A 13,907-nucleotide genomic window follows, 5' to 3' on the forward strand; every position below is an offset into this window, starting at 1 on the left:
TTCCTCCATATGTGACCGCTTCAGCGCTAGCTTCACGATCGAGTCCCGAGGTGACCGTGGCAGAGCAGCTCACCCTGTGTGACTATAGTTCATCCCGGTCTGCTGCCAAACCCTCTTCAACAGAGGGGCCATGTACAAAGGGCGTGTTTTAACGGGGGCCTGGGCGACCCCCGACTACACGGGCATTCGTGCCTCGAGTTGTTAGACATTGCGACCGTTGCGCAAGCTTCCCCTGCATGTCACAAACTCACCCGTCACCTCCTCCTTGGAGTCAGACGCTTCTGAGGGCGCCTTGTTCCACTCCTCCCGCTTACTCAATCGTGCCGCCATCGAGCCTCACGACAGTTATAGCCAGGGCAAGTGGAGACTCCATCCCCTGGGTCCGGCTGGGTCATGACCATTCCGGGGCCGCTCAGTCGCCCCCCCGGTTTTATTTTTCCGCCAGTGTTTGGGTAAACCGAGTGGACTACCCTTGGACAAACACTGGGACTCAGCTGCCCCAGGGGCCCGCAGAAATGCGTTTAACCCCAGTGAGCCTTCTAAAAGTGACTGCGACTCATGGTCGCCTTGCGCCTGCAAGTCAGTGAAATCATCACTCTTCATGTTGAGCAGAATTGCTCCTGAAACTCAGTGAAGTTCATCGCACCCAGGTGTTGAGCAGCAGTGCTCCTGTAGCTCTGTGAGTTCATCACAGGTAGCTCAGTGAATTCGTCACACGCAGTGCTGAGCAGAAATGCTCCTGGTGCTCAGTGAAGTTCTTCGCACTCAAGTGTTGAGCAGAAATGCTCCTGCAGCTCAGTGAGTTTATCACACTCAGGTGTTGAGCAGTAATGCTCCTAAAGCTCAGTGAACTTGTCACACTCAAGTGCTGAGCAGAAATGCTCCTGTCGTTCAGTGAAGTTCTTCGCACTCAAGTGTTGAGCAGAAATGCTCCTGAAGCTCGGTGAGTTTATCACACTCAGGTGTTGAGCAGGAATGCTCCTGAAGCTCAGAGAACTTGTCACACCCAAGTGCTGAGCAGAAAATGCTCCTGAAGCCCAGTGATCTTCACATGTTGTGTTGAGCAATGCTCCTGTCTTTTGCGCCCGTCGCTTGCACCTACGTGCCAAGTCAGGAGAGGAACAGGTCTTCAGAGTTGCCCCTTATTGGCCCAACTAGACCTGGTTCCCTTCAACAGCCTTCCTGACTTCCCCTGAAAACTCTTTCGGGGACGGGGCACGATGGCACACGAGTTCTTCCCCCGGAGATTCCGGGCGGTCTTACATCTGAACGCGGAGGTTCAGGTGACTATCACAAGAACATGTGATAGTTACCATCACTTCTGCGAGCACCCCCTAGAATTGGGTAGCGTGCTTACGCCTTTAGAAGTGGAACCTAGTCGTTGAGTGCGTCTTCTCTCCAGAGGAGATCCTGAAAGCTTTCGATCACTTCAGTGCTCTCTTTCCTGCAAAATGGGTTGCAGTAGGCTGTTTTCCTTCACCCTCAAAATGATGTTGCCTCGGTGTTTAAACGACGCTCATCGTGTTGCAGAGGTATGCAGAAGCACGTTCTGATCGTCAGGTTCCTGAGGAGCAAGGTCTTGTAAATCCTTGTGTCCCTCTTTATCCTCTTGGGCCTTGTCCCTGGTGCGACTGCACTGCAGAGACCGCCCCTGAGCCACTGCAGGCAGTGAGTTAAAAATTCTGTTATATCAGTTCTCCTGCTCGCGTGGTCTCTACTAGAGGGTAGGGACTTGCTCGCTTTCGGTCAACGTATTGTGCCTGGAGTCTGGGCCGGCTAACTCTCACAAGCTGAGACCCCGGCTCGGATTGTGCCCAAGGTTCCTACCTCTCCCGTAATAGGAGCAGGTGGTGAGCCTGCAAGCGCTGCCCTGGAGGAGGCAGATCCAGCCCTGGCTTCTCTGTCCGTTCGCTTGGACGTGTACAGAATGCAAGTCATAGACCTCAGACCAGCTCTTCAAATATCTGTTGGAATTCAGCAGAGAGGGAAGGCTGTTTCCATGCAAAGTTGCACTTAGTGCTTGCCTTCATTTCGGCAAAGATCTGAGATGCAACATGTCCACTTAGGTGTTGAGCTCCTCTATGATGAGTGTAAAGTGCTCCGCCTGGGCGTTGACGATATACTTTGCTAAACAGATTCTAGAGTTGGGGGCTGGACGACACCTAGTTGAACCGCTGCTTCCCGTGGGCTCCCTTCTCATGAAGCCAGTTTCACCGTGAGCCCGGTTCAAGTGTCGGCTTGCTGCGCCATTCCCCTCCTATGGACTGGATACCTTTCTACTCCGGTTGAGTTCCCTTAAAGTTGAACCCTGTTGAGTTCCTCCACACCCCTCCGACGTCGGACGTGCGGAACGTCTGGTGTTAGGCCTACCACTCGTAAGCAGTGTGGAACCTGTGTTAGGCTGGGTCCATATGTTGCGGTCCCTTCGGTGACCCCATATGTGTATTCTTCCACGATACGGCTCCCTGCGGGGAGCCCGTGTCTTCCCTCGGCAGAGTCTCTCTGCCGTCACTGTCCGGTGTGTCTCCCCCCGTCTTAGGCTGGAGCCACCCCAGTGACATTCCATATGTTAGACTGCCCGGTTTCCGCCCAGTTCATATGTGTATTCTCCACATTACCTCCCTCTGGGTTGGATGTGGCTTCCGCAGCGTCCCTTCCTTCCAACGTACGGGGAACGCTTTCCCAGTGGTCCTGTAGGAACAGCAGTGACTTCCCTGGCCTAAGCCCTGTCCTTCCCCGCCTTAAGTTTGCGGGGTCATCAGGAGGCTTTGGTTTAGGCACTGGAAGGTGGCAGCGTTAGTGGCGTGTTCAATGGTTGATCCCATTTCAGTCGGCGTCGACTACGTCCGACGTTGTCGACTGAAAGGGAACGTCCTGGTTGCGTATGCAACCCACCGTTCCCTGAAGGAGGGAACGGAGGACGTAGTCCCCTTGCCACTACCGCTGGACCACCGCTGACCCCGGGTTACTCTCGGCTCCTCAGCGAAAAGCAACTAGTGCGTGCATCCACTTCCGTATTTATACCCGCGCCGCGGGGGCGGAGTGTGTGATGCGAATCACGCACGCCAATTACATTGGCTCGTTCAATAGTACTCGAAGAAGACAGGCTCTCTAGCGAGATCCCATTTCAGTCGGCGTCGACTACGTCCTCCGTTCCCTCCTTCAGGGAACGGTGGGTTGCATACGCAACCAGGACGTTGCATTCTACATGTTTTCACTTCTTCTTGAGTCTCTCCATCATTGTCTAACTCCGATATGAACATAAAAGGTTAAAAGTTTTTGAAATTTTCAGTGCATATCTGTGTGAACTGCTAACACACGAGCTATTGTTGCTCCGCCCTCTGGACCGGGAGCAGCAGCTCAGTTGCATTTAAAGGGACAGGCACAAAAACGGTGCGTTTTTGCTCACCCTCAAAAAGTGACAATTTTAACTTGCTATAGCCTATAAAAAATATCTGTGGGATATATTGAGCTAAAACTTCACTTACACACTCTAGGGACATCAAAGACTTATTTTACATCTTGTGAAAAGGGCATTATACCACCCCCAGCCTGTTCCGGTGTATTCTCCTTCATCATGCGATTCATTAATACAACCAGCCTGTGACGCCAATCTTTCTGTTTGTCACGTGACCAGCATGTACAATTCCTTTTGAATTGACAGGATTTCCTCCACGAAAATTTGTAGACTAATGGTAAATGTGGCCGCACCTTTATAGAAGCAATAGAGGGTTAAAGTAAAGTCAAGTCAAGTCAAGTCATCCTCATTTATATAGCGCTTTTAACAATGTAGATTGTTTCAAAGCAGCTTTACAGAGATAAACATATAATTTAAGGTAACAGAGATTGGTTTGGTTTTATAGTGGTTCTTGAAAAATGTTTTTTCCAGCTAAAGTTAGTTTTGATTGATTCACTTCTGTCTAAATGATCATTTGTTATTAAATTAGGGGCCGCTAAGACGACACCGTTCTCTCTAAACAGACATTAAACGTGAACCTGTGATAGACACTGATGGCGTTCACATGCGCATTAAGAATTGATTCTATAGTTATGTGCGTTTGAATATATGTGCGCAGGTTTGTAATTCCTTACAAACCATGCCTAAACAAACTACTTCTCTATAAATTTTGATGCAGAATTTTATTTTATCTTATCACTTTGTGTAGGTACGCGAACCGAAAAATTCCACAACGCTTTATCTGTAGAGTGGTATAGGGATCCTCCATAGGGAGAGGCTAGTTGGCACTTCAGCACTGCATTGTCATCAGGTCCAGGCGAAAGTCCTTCGTCAGATCTGGAAACGGCCTGGATCCGGCAGGCTGCGGGAAAACCTTGGGATAAACAAAGACACTAAAATTAGCGTAGATGCCATTCTTCTTATGATGTAACGAGTACATCAGGATTTAAGGGAAGTGTTCCCAGTTCCGGCTGACCTAATCTAAGCAGCCTAATATTGAATTATAGAAGTCTATAGAGTGTTATGTGAATGCTAGGTCAAAGAGATGTGTTTTTAGTCTAGCTTTGAACTGACAGACTGTGTCTGCTTCCCGGACAATGTTAGGAAGATTGTTCCAAAGTTTTGGTGCTAAATAGGAAAAGGATCTACCGCCAGCAGTCGATTTAGATATTCTAGGTATTATCAACTGGCCGGAGTTTTGAGATCGCAATAGACGTGAAGGACTATAATGCGTTAAGAGCTCGCTCAAGTACTGGGGAGCTAAACCATCTAGTGCTTTGTAAGTAATCAGCAATATTTTAAAATGTATACGATGTTTAATAGGGACCCAATGCAGTGTTGACAGAACCGGGCTAATATGGTCGTACTTCCTGGTTCTGGTGAGAACTCTAGCGGCTGCGTTTTGAACTAGCTGTAGTTTGTTTATTAAGCGTGCAGGGCAACCACCCAGTAGAGCATTACAATAATCTAGCCTTGATGGCATGAACGCATGAACTAGTTGTTCCGCATTTGTCAATGAGAGCAAATGACGTAATTTAGATATATTTTTAAGATGGAAAAATGTGTTTTTACAGACTCTAGACACATGACTTTCAAATGAAAGATTGGTATCAAAGAGCACACCCAGGTTCCTAACTGACGACGAAGACTTAACAGAGCAGCCATCAAGTGTAAGACAGTATTCTAGGTTATTACGTGTGGAATTTTTTTGTCCAATAATTAGAATCTCTGTTTTTTCAAAATTTAGTAGTTGGAAATTACTAGTCATCCAATTTTTGATATCAACTATGCATTCCGATAATTTTGTGAATTGGTGAGTTTCGTTAGGTTTGGAAGAAATATAGAGCTGAGTATCATCAGCATAACAGTGAAAGCTAGTTCCATGTTTCCTAATGATATCTCCTAAAGGTAGCATGTACAGAGTGAACAGCAGTGGTCCTAGTACTGAGCCTTGTGGTACGCCATACTGAACTTGTGATCGATAAGACATCTTTTCATTTACTGCTACAAACTGATAGCGGTCAGATAAATATGATTTAAACCATGCTAAAATATATAATTGGTGTAAAATGACATTTTACCCTGTAGAATTGATAAGGTTGATAATTGATAACTTTATATCATCATAATACATGCTAATTTCTGTAATCCCTCAGTTGCATTCACTACTCGTGTGATGCCATTGAATGTCAGAAGCCGATGGTCAGTAATGCAGGGATGAAGTGTAACAGTCCTGGATACTTCAATGGAGCTCGCTGCACTATCACCTGCAACCGAGGATATACGCTGAAAATACACCGTGATGATGATATCATCAAAACACAGGTAATACAGTTTCGTTAATTCTTTTTTGTATATTTGTGGATGTTACAGTACACTGTGTGTGTGAGTGTGTGCCCACTCTGTTTTTCCTGAAATAAAATGTCTTACATTTTTTGCAGAGTATTTTGACCAGGTTTCATAGAGAAGCACACAACACAAACATACACAGCCACACTCGCACACACACAGCAGTTTATATTAATTTAAACAATAATCATTGACTCTAGCCCTGACCACATACAGAGAAAGTAGCAGTAAAGATTTATGGCTCACGTAGGGTTTGCTAACCAAACTGTGAGACGGTAAGTGAATGGTCACAATAGCTGGCGCTCAGGCCAGTGGGCTCTGTTATTGGCTTGATGTTGTTTTTATGTCTTTCTCTCTGCCTGGAACTGCTGGATGTGTTCCCCATGTGGCTCAAAGAAAAAAAAGCTGTAGATTTTTCATAAACATTACTCTCACTCTCTCCCTTCCCTCTGACTGGAAGTTTTTTTGTTGTTGTTGCTGTTGTTATTGTAATAGGCTAGAAAAACAATTTGACTGAACAGAAACCTCAAAAGTCATCTGTGAGTGATGGAAAGGAAGTTTCCTTCCAGAAATCACTGTCTGGCTAACACAAACACATTTTTTTTTCTTTTTTTTTTCTTAAGCATATGGCTGTCCCCTTTTGTACTTACATATCAGTGAGTTGATCTTGCTTTTGGAAATTTCCTAACAAATTTGATTATTCTGTTTAATTCTTTGTAATATTACATTTACAAATAATTGTGACATTTACATTTTAAAAAATATATATATATATTAGAAATAGTAGACATAAAGAATGCACCGCCATTCAAAAGTTTAGGTTTGGTAAGATTGTTTAATGGCTGTATTTATTTGTGATTTATCTGCGAAACCATGATACATTTTTCAGGAATTTTTGATAAATAGAAGTTTCAAAAGAATTGCATTTAATTTAACATAAACATATATTTTTTGTAACATAAATATATTTACTATAGTATATAGTATATAGTCACTTTTGATCAATGTAATGTAATGTGTTATTTTTGAATAAAAGTATTAATGTCTATTAAAAAAAGATCTTTAATGACCCTAAACATTTGAACACTTGTGTACTGTAATACCAATCATAAAATCCTTGTTAAACACAGAACTCTCAGCTCATTTATTAGTCAGAAAGTGTGAAAGTTGCGGACAGTCAGTTTAACCAATTCAGTTTGAATTCACCCACTGAATTCAGCCATTTAATTAGGCTGAGTACTGGTACAGGTTTGAGATAAATCACAAAAAAAGGTATATTTTGCCAGACCAGATGCCGTAGAACAGTTTACTAGTTCAATATTTTTGTCTTCTGATGTCATAATAATGTCTAGCAAATCATTGGTGTCCATTCACAAGTCTCATTAGGTTCTGCCTTGTTTCTGCATACCTGTTCATGAGGATCTGCTTGTGTCTTGCATGTGTGTGCCTTGCACATCTGTTAATTTAGCTTACATTTTCTGGTTCATGGCTGTTTGAACATGTGAAGAAAGTGTCAGAGTGTAGTCAGTCAGGATGCAATTTGTTTGAGTCTATTTGACATCAAAATAGTGAAGCACCATGCTCAACCGCCACCACACTCCCTGAGGACTTTAAGGCACAGCCACGGATCAGTGGCACTGCAGATCTGCCGGCCCAGTACGCCCTTGCTAAGCAACGGGAAGTGATTACTGCAACCCGTTGACCTCGGTCCTCCACACAAAGGGCCAGTGGTGGCAATGGCAATCTTTTACCCCACTCCACCTGGCCAAGTGTTTCACACTCCACAAGCCCCCAGCCATCCTTCACCCCACCAAGTCACAAAGAACGTTTTGGGCCATTTGCAGCTCAAGCAACTCTGTTCTGTTTTCCAGCGCTTGTTCTCTTGTGATATTGACAGAAGGAGAACAAGGGGAAGAAAGAAAGGGGAAAATACTAACGTAAAAAAAGACGAGAAAGTGCTATGTGTTCTTTGTAAGCACTTGGGCTCTACTGTATGTTGGGTGGGTTTCTGCCAGCAGCCGCAGTCGACTGAGAAGCTTGGCCTGTGAGTTATTACGCATTTGGAAGGAAAGGCAGCAGGCAGTTTTTCTCTGCTTTGGGAGGGCGCAGCTTATTTAACAGCGGTGCAAATTGGGGTCCAGGGCTGGGGGCTTCAGGGGCCAATGGGGAAATGTTTAGTCCGGTTATGTAAGTAAGAGGGGATAGTTTTCATAAAGAAGGCCATGGCTGTTACAGAAACTGTAGTAGTGCTACCTTTACAACACTATACTGTAAAATTAAAAGATTTTTTTTTTAAATAAAATTAAACTTTATTTGGAGTTCTTCTTTATTGCACAATATATATTTCTTAATATTAAGCCTATGTGTTTAATATCACTATTAGTAAGGATAGTATGATTACTGTATAATTTAAATGCAAGATATTTAAAGTGTACCTAAAGTATACTTGCAATAGTTCCATTTTAGCACAATCAAATATACTATGGCTTTAGTTGGACATTAGTACAAGTTCCGGATAACTAAAGTGCATTAAGCACAACATTACTTGTTCCAATTTAGCAGTCTTTAAGTATATAAATTTAATATACTAAAAGTTCAATTGCAGGGTATTTATATCAAGTGCATACATATGTAAATGTATTTGTAGAATACTTAGCATAAAATAAATATTTCCAATACATTTTAGTATATTTATGTTTCACTAGGGAAATCGCCTGTGCCTCGCTGCTCTGGCCCTCCTGCCGCTAAGGCAGCGTGACGACTACACTCGTAGGGGTTGCAATTTGAGCTGGCCGAGGAATTCAGGGAAGTAGTACATATTTACCATTATCGTTAGGCGAGTTTAAGCGATCTTCTTGATTTAGAAGCTCGCTCAGTGGGTTCTTCTGATCATACAGAAAGAGTGTTCCTGGCGCCAGACCTTCATACTGAGGTAGAAAATCTTGGAAGAAACCATACTTGTCTTCACTTAAGGCTCCAGCCTTGCCCTCAAAGCTGTGCCAAACCACCGCGTGGCTTGTATGTAAGGTGTATGTGGCAGCAGGCCAGGCCGGTGGTGCTCTGTAGAAGCATCCTCTTCAGAGGCCTAGGTGATGTTAGCTTGGGCACACCTTTACATACCCTGATTTCATTAACCTTCCACAGTCAGTGTAGCATATGGGCTTACCTTTAGAGTAAGAGTAAAATAAATGAGACTTAGGCTCCTTACTCCCTGAATCTCATTTATCTCCCCTCCCTATTCATTTTTGGGTCTGGAAGCAAGAGTATCTCTCTTGGGAAGGTCTCTACTCACATTTAGTTGCCAAATGAACGTGAGTAAGGTACTTTGGCTCTGAATAGGGTTTGGAAAGTCCTAACTCCCCTGTAGTTCCTGCAGGGTTAAGCCTGGGTCAAAATCTATTTACTGGTGTGCTTCTGCCTGATTGTATCTCCCTCTTTCCTTATTAAAAATGGGAATGCAGTCTTCACCTTGGTTTATGGTGGTTAGCTGAAGTGGTAAGTGTATTGGGCAGACGGTTTGAGGCCCTGCGCTTAGTCACCCTCCTTCCCCACGGAAGAGTAAAGAGTAGGCTTCCCCTTCTATGAGCAGCAAAGCAATAGGAAGGTTGTAGCCTGGTGGCTAATTGATAAGGCTTTGGCTCCTTGTAGACTCGCTTCCTAGTCTGCTCTTGAAACACCCCTTAGATTGGAGTTGGATGAACAGAACCATATTGATGAACTCGTAGGATTAATTTGTTTTTTGTTTATTTCCCTCTCCAGTTATTATAAGAGCTTAAGTAAGCATATGTTAGACCTAGATGGAGTGTCATTACTGATGTCAGCATTGAGCTATTCTCCCCCAGTCATGTTGGGGTCTTAAAGTAAAATATAAGCTCCCCTGTGGTCCCCTCAGGTTTTTGTGATAGAGTGGTGATAGAGTTGTAGGCATACTATTCAATGCTGTACTGTTGTTTCCCTAGGCTCCCCCCTGTAGGGCGGCAGTTGTAAGGTTGTAGACTGTAGGCTAGTTATGAGCCTCCCTTTCTTACCCCTTAGGGTAGAGCAGGAAGAATGGATCTAGGAAGGGTAACTGGCATGACTTCTTCATTTATCTCCCTCTCCATTAGTAGCTTTAAGAAGGGAAATCGCTTCCCTTTGGGAGGGTGTTCTTTAGGTATATTGCCTTTACCACAGGCAGGGTATGAGCTACTCTCTCCCATGTATCTGGGGTCTTTAAGCAGGGCATGGCTCCCCTGCCGCCTCCTTGGGGTATTGAGCCTGGGTATTAAGAATAGTGAGGAAACAATTTTGTATTGCTCTCATGTCTCTCCTTCCCTAAATTCTAATAAGGATTGGCTACCCCCTTGGTAAAGCAGCATTAAAAAAAGAACACTGTTACTGAGGGTTAAAAGCCTCTTAGAATCATGCTCGCTGTCGTTGCGCTGATCTGACGATATCCTTTAAGTTAGAGCAGAATAAACAGAATTTTAATTAATCCAGTTCCATCTGTTCCTTCACAACAATGGTTGGGTCCTGAGGTAGGACTTTAAGCACAAAATGTACTTCGGCCATCCACGCATTGTCCATGTGACGTAATTTTCGTCATCAGGAGGGTCCATGGGCGTCCATACACCCCGTCCACTAGTTAATGTGTATGCGCCGAACTCGTCTTTCCGCTCTAACAGCTAAAGGAGTATACTTTGAAATGATTACATGCTCAACTGTGCACAAGACGGAGTGAAACGTGGAAGATGAAGTATACCCGGGCCTTTAAGCTCCTCGACGGGCATTGCTCACGATTCTAGTCAACCTATGCTTAGAGGACCTGGCAAGTTTGGGCAGTCAGCCTATGGACTCCTGGCTTTTTATGACAGCAGTTGCTCAACTAGTGCTTGTACTGTAGGTCTCTGAGCAGGTCCACGAGACAACTTGGTACATAAGTAGAGATTTAACTCCCCTGCAGTTTCCTTGGGGATTGAGTTGAAGTGGCAAGAGCCCTTCCTCTGTCCACCTCATGTATTCTCATCCCTTTTGATGAAGTGTGAGCCTTTTTCTCCCCCTGACAAGTAGTGGTAAATCAAAGATTGTAGTCGAGTACTCCCTTTGGATTAGCGTTAGAGCTCTGCTCTTGGTACATTTAGGTTTTACCTGCCCTGCGAGGGAGGGAAAGGTTATAAGACTGGGACGTCCCTTTCAATAGCACATTGAAGCTGAATTTTTCTGATGCTATTAGAGAAATTAAAACTTAGGGAGAGGCTTCACTTAGCAGTCTATTCCCTTTTTTACACTGCACACGTCTGTGGTACAATACAGCTCCAACACGGCCACCAGAACTGATCGTGACCGCTCTCAATTATTGGGTTTGTAACAGCCGCACCGCAATTTCAGAAGCAGCCCAGAAGCGGCTCTCCCCACTGCTTGGCTAAAGATAAGTGCCTGGTCTATTTTTGACGGATGCCCCATCCAAGCTGCACAGGCCCTGTATGTGAAATATGGATAAAAGATAACTGGGGATGTATTTTAAACAACTAAAACACAGCTACAAATCTTTTATCCTTGTTGTTCATAACTGAAATGTAGTTTTAAGTGTATTAACAACAAAGTAGGACATATCAATAAAAATAACAATAAAAACAATTAAACAGGACAAACATAACTATTTAGCCAACTTTACCATGGTAGAACCCCAAAAATGAAAAAAAAAACTCAAAAAATTAAGAAAAACAACGTCGGACAGGCAAATCTCATGGTCTTGTGAATCCAGTTGCTTAGCTTCTGAAATGTTCCTGGTGTGAGTTGGCACCGCAACAAAACCTCATCGAGCCGTAATGCACCGCAGACGTGAAGTATAAATAAGGGGTATGGCTCGCAATTTTGCGCCTGGGGTTGACGCGTCTTGACGATATCTGATTGACCTGTTGTCAAATTATTTTAATGCCCACTATGATCTGTATACTCAGCCTAGTGAGGCAGGCACCTCCCCAGCATGGTGGAGTGGATATTTGTTCCCCATAGCATCAACTCCAGACGCCGCGTCAAAGTTCCACTTCGAAAGGGAATGTCTCAGGTTACGTCTTTATCCCTGGCTCCCTAAGGAGGGGATCAAGACTCAGCATCTCGTTGCATGCATCAGGTTGCTTGCACTTCTGCTTCAGACAAAAGAGTTGATGAGCTATTTTGCAGACACCCTCTTGTACTCGAGGGTAGTCCATTTATGACATCATAGACTGCCATTGGCCAATAGATTGTGTTTAGTACACATGTTCAGACACTGATCATGCTGAGGGTGTTCCCCATAGTGTCGATTCCAGACGCCACATCTCGTTTCCCTTCTCAGGGAACCAGGGTTACAGTCATCTGAGACGTAAGATCTAATATTTATATTTTTTATTTCAGCTTAATTTCAATTAACAAAAAAATATTTCTAATAGTTTTGGTTTTAGTTAATTAAAACAACACTGATTTGATGCCCTTCTGCAGTGATGGTATAGTTTGATTGTTTATTATAGCCTACTTATATATATATATATATAGATATAAATATATACATTTATAGATACATTTTTTTAGATATGCTGCACTAAAAATTGTACCAAAAATGTCACATTTTCATTGTGTCTTGGTTTTGGTTTAGTTTTCAATTCTCTTTGTTTTCCTGCTTCCTTTGTCCGCTCATCATTTGTTGCTATGGTGATTCATTGTGTTAGTAATTAGATCGCACCTGTTGGCCTTTTAGTTCATTAGCATGTGTATTTAAGTCCTTCAGTTTCCTCAGTTCTTTGTCTGGCTTGTTTGTGCCTGCACACCACCTTGCCTTCTATGGTTTTGATTATTCTACTCATGTTGGATTATTCTCTTTTTGATTGGTTTAATAAAGTTATTGGACCTGTATATGTGACAAACATTCAGTGCTAAAAATAAAAAAATACCCAAAAAACATTAGCTGAATAATTTATCCAGAATTTTTTTTATAATTAATAATAATAATAATACATATTTTTAGAAGATTAAAACCTTGTATAGTATATGAATGAATGAATGACTTTATTTCAAACATGTAAAAACACTACAATAAAAGCTAATACACATTTTGTTTTAAAATAAAACAAAAAAACAAAACAATATTAACGTGTACATGTCCGAAAAGTAGTAGGAAGATAACTTTCTCCACTACTCGTTAATAATCATCAGATTGTCTTCATAATTATATCATCTTAATCCTATCTTAATGCATTATGTTCAATTTACTACATATTTACATTTTAGATTCAGTTTTTATATCAGATTAGCTGAGCAGTGTTCCAGGAGTGGAGCAGTTGATCCTGCTTTGGCTTCTTTGAAACTATTTTCAGTGAAAGAAAGAAAGAAAGAAAGAAAGAAAGAAAGAAAGAAAGAAAGAAAGAATAGTAAAGAATAATAAAGAATATTAATATCTAGACATACTGTGTGGGTGTGCATATGAAATAATGTCTAATAGTAAATGGTCATTTAGAAAATGTGTAATGACAGTTTCAGTGTTTACCCTACAACCAAATGTGACCATATTAAGCTTGCGTGTGAGCTAGAGAGATGATGACGACAAGGCAAGGGAGCCCTCGTACCTTTACAGAGCGAAAGTGCTGATCCCAGCACAGTCATTACAGCTTATCAGTCATCTCCAGGGAGCTCATAATATGTGTTCCTAAAGGCTTTAGTCAGAGACAAATTAGCCATTTCATCATTATCCTGTTACCGTAACATCATTGATAGGATAGCAATATGGTCCTATTAAAAAAAAAAAAAAAAAAGACAGACAGAGATATATGTGTTTAAGATTGTGAGCCAAGCCAAGCATCGAGGGTTAAGATTTTGCAACCCATCATGAACGGAGGACAGTTTTGTGAGCAGATAACTATACAGCAACGACCACCACTACAGTGTCATGTCTTTGTGTCCGCAGCTTCCTGGCCGCCGGCCCCTTGTTTTTGCCAAGGTGTTATTGAAAGCAGAGCATGTCCTGAAAGCACTGTTAGGCAAACAACATTTCAACAGTGCAAAGGGAAACGGAGAGTCTGAGGTTTGCTTTACCCCCTGTTTTTTTGGGGGGTTTTTTCAGTGCTTCTGCGTGTTTGTGCATATGTGT

At 42.8% G+C, this 13,907-nt stretch overlaps 1 protein-coding gene across 4 annotated transcripts in view; it reads left to right on the top strand.

The window, feature by feature from the left end:
• pappab (pregnancy-associated plasma protein A, pappalysin 1b) overlaps positions 1–13,907 on the top strand; it is a 139,548-nt gene that overhangs the window by 80,791 nt on the left and 44,850 nt on the right. For all 4 annotated transcript variants that reach the window (XR_013204179.1, XM_077231867.1, XM_077231868.1 and 1 more), the window contains exon 14: positions 5,614–5,782. Coding sequence is in view for 3 of the 4 variants with exons in the window: in XM_077231867.1 (XP_077087982.1) it covers positions 5,614–5,782 (169 nt within the window). In the remaining variant the exon portion in view is untranslated. The remainder of the gene's footprint in view (positions 1–5,613; positions 5,783–13,907) is intronic.

This window comes from Siphateles boraxobius, unplaced genomic scaffold (assembly GCF_051911475.1).
Source record: "Siphateles boraxobius isolate OS27281-9 unplaced genomic scaffold, OSU_SipBor_1 16, whole genome shotgun sequence".
NCBI classification, from domain to species: Eukaryota; Metazoa; Chordata; class Actinopteri; order Cypriniformes; family Leuciscidae; genus Siphateles; species Siphateles boraxobius.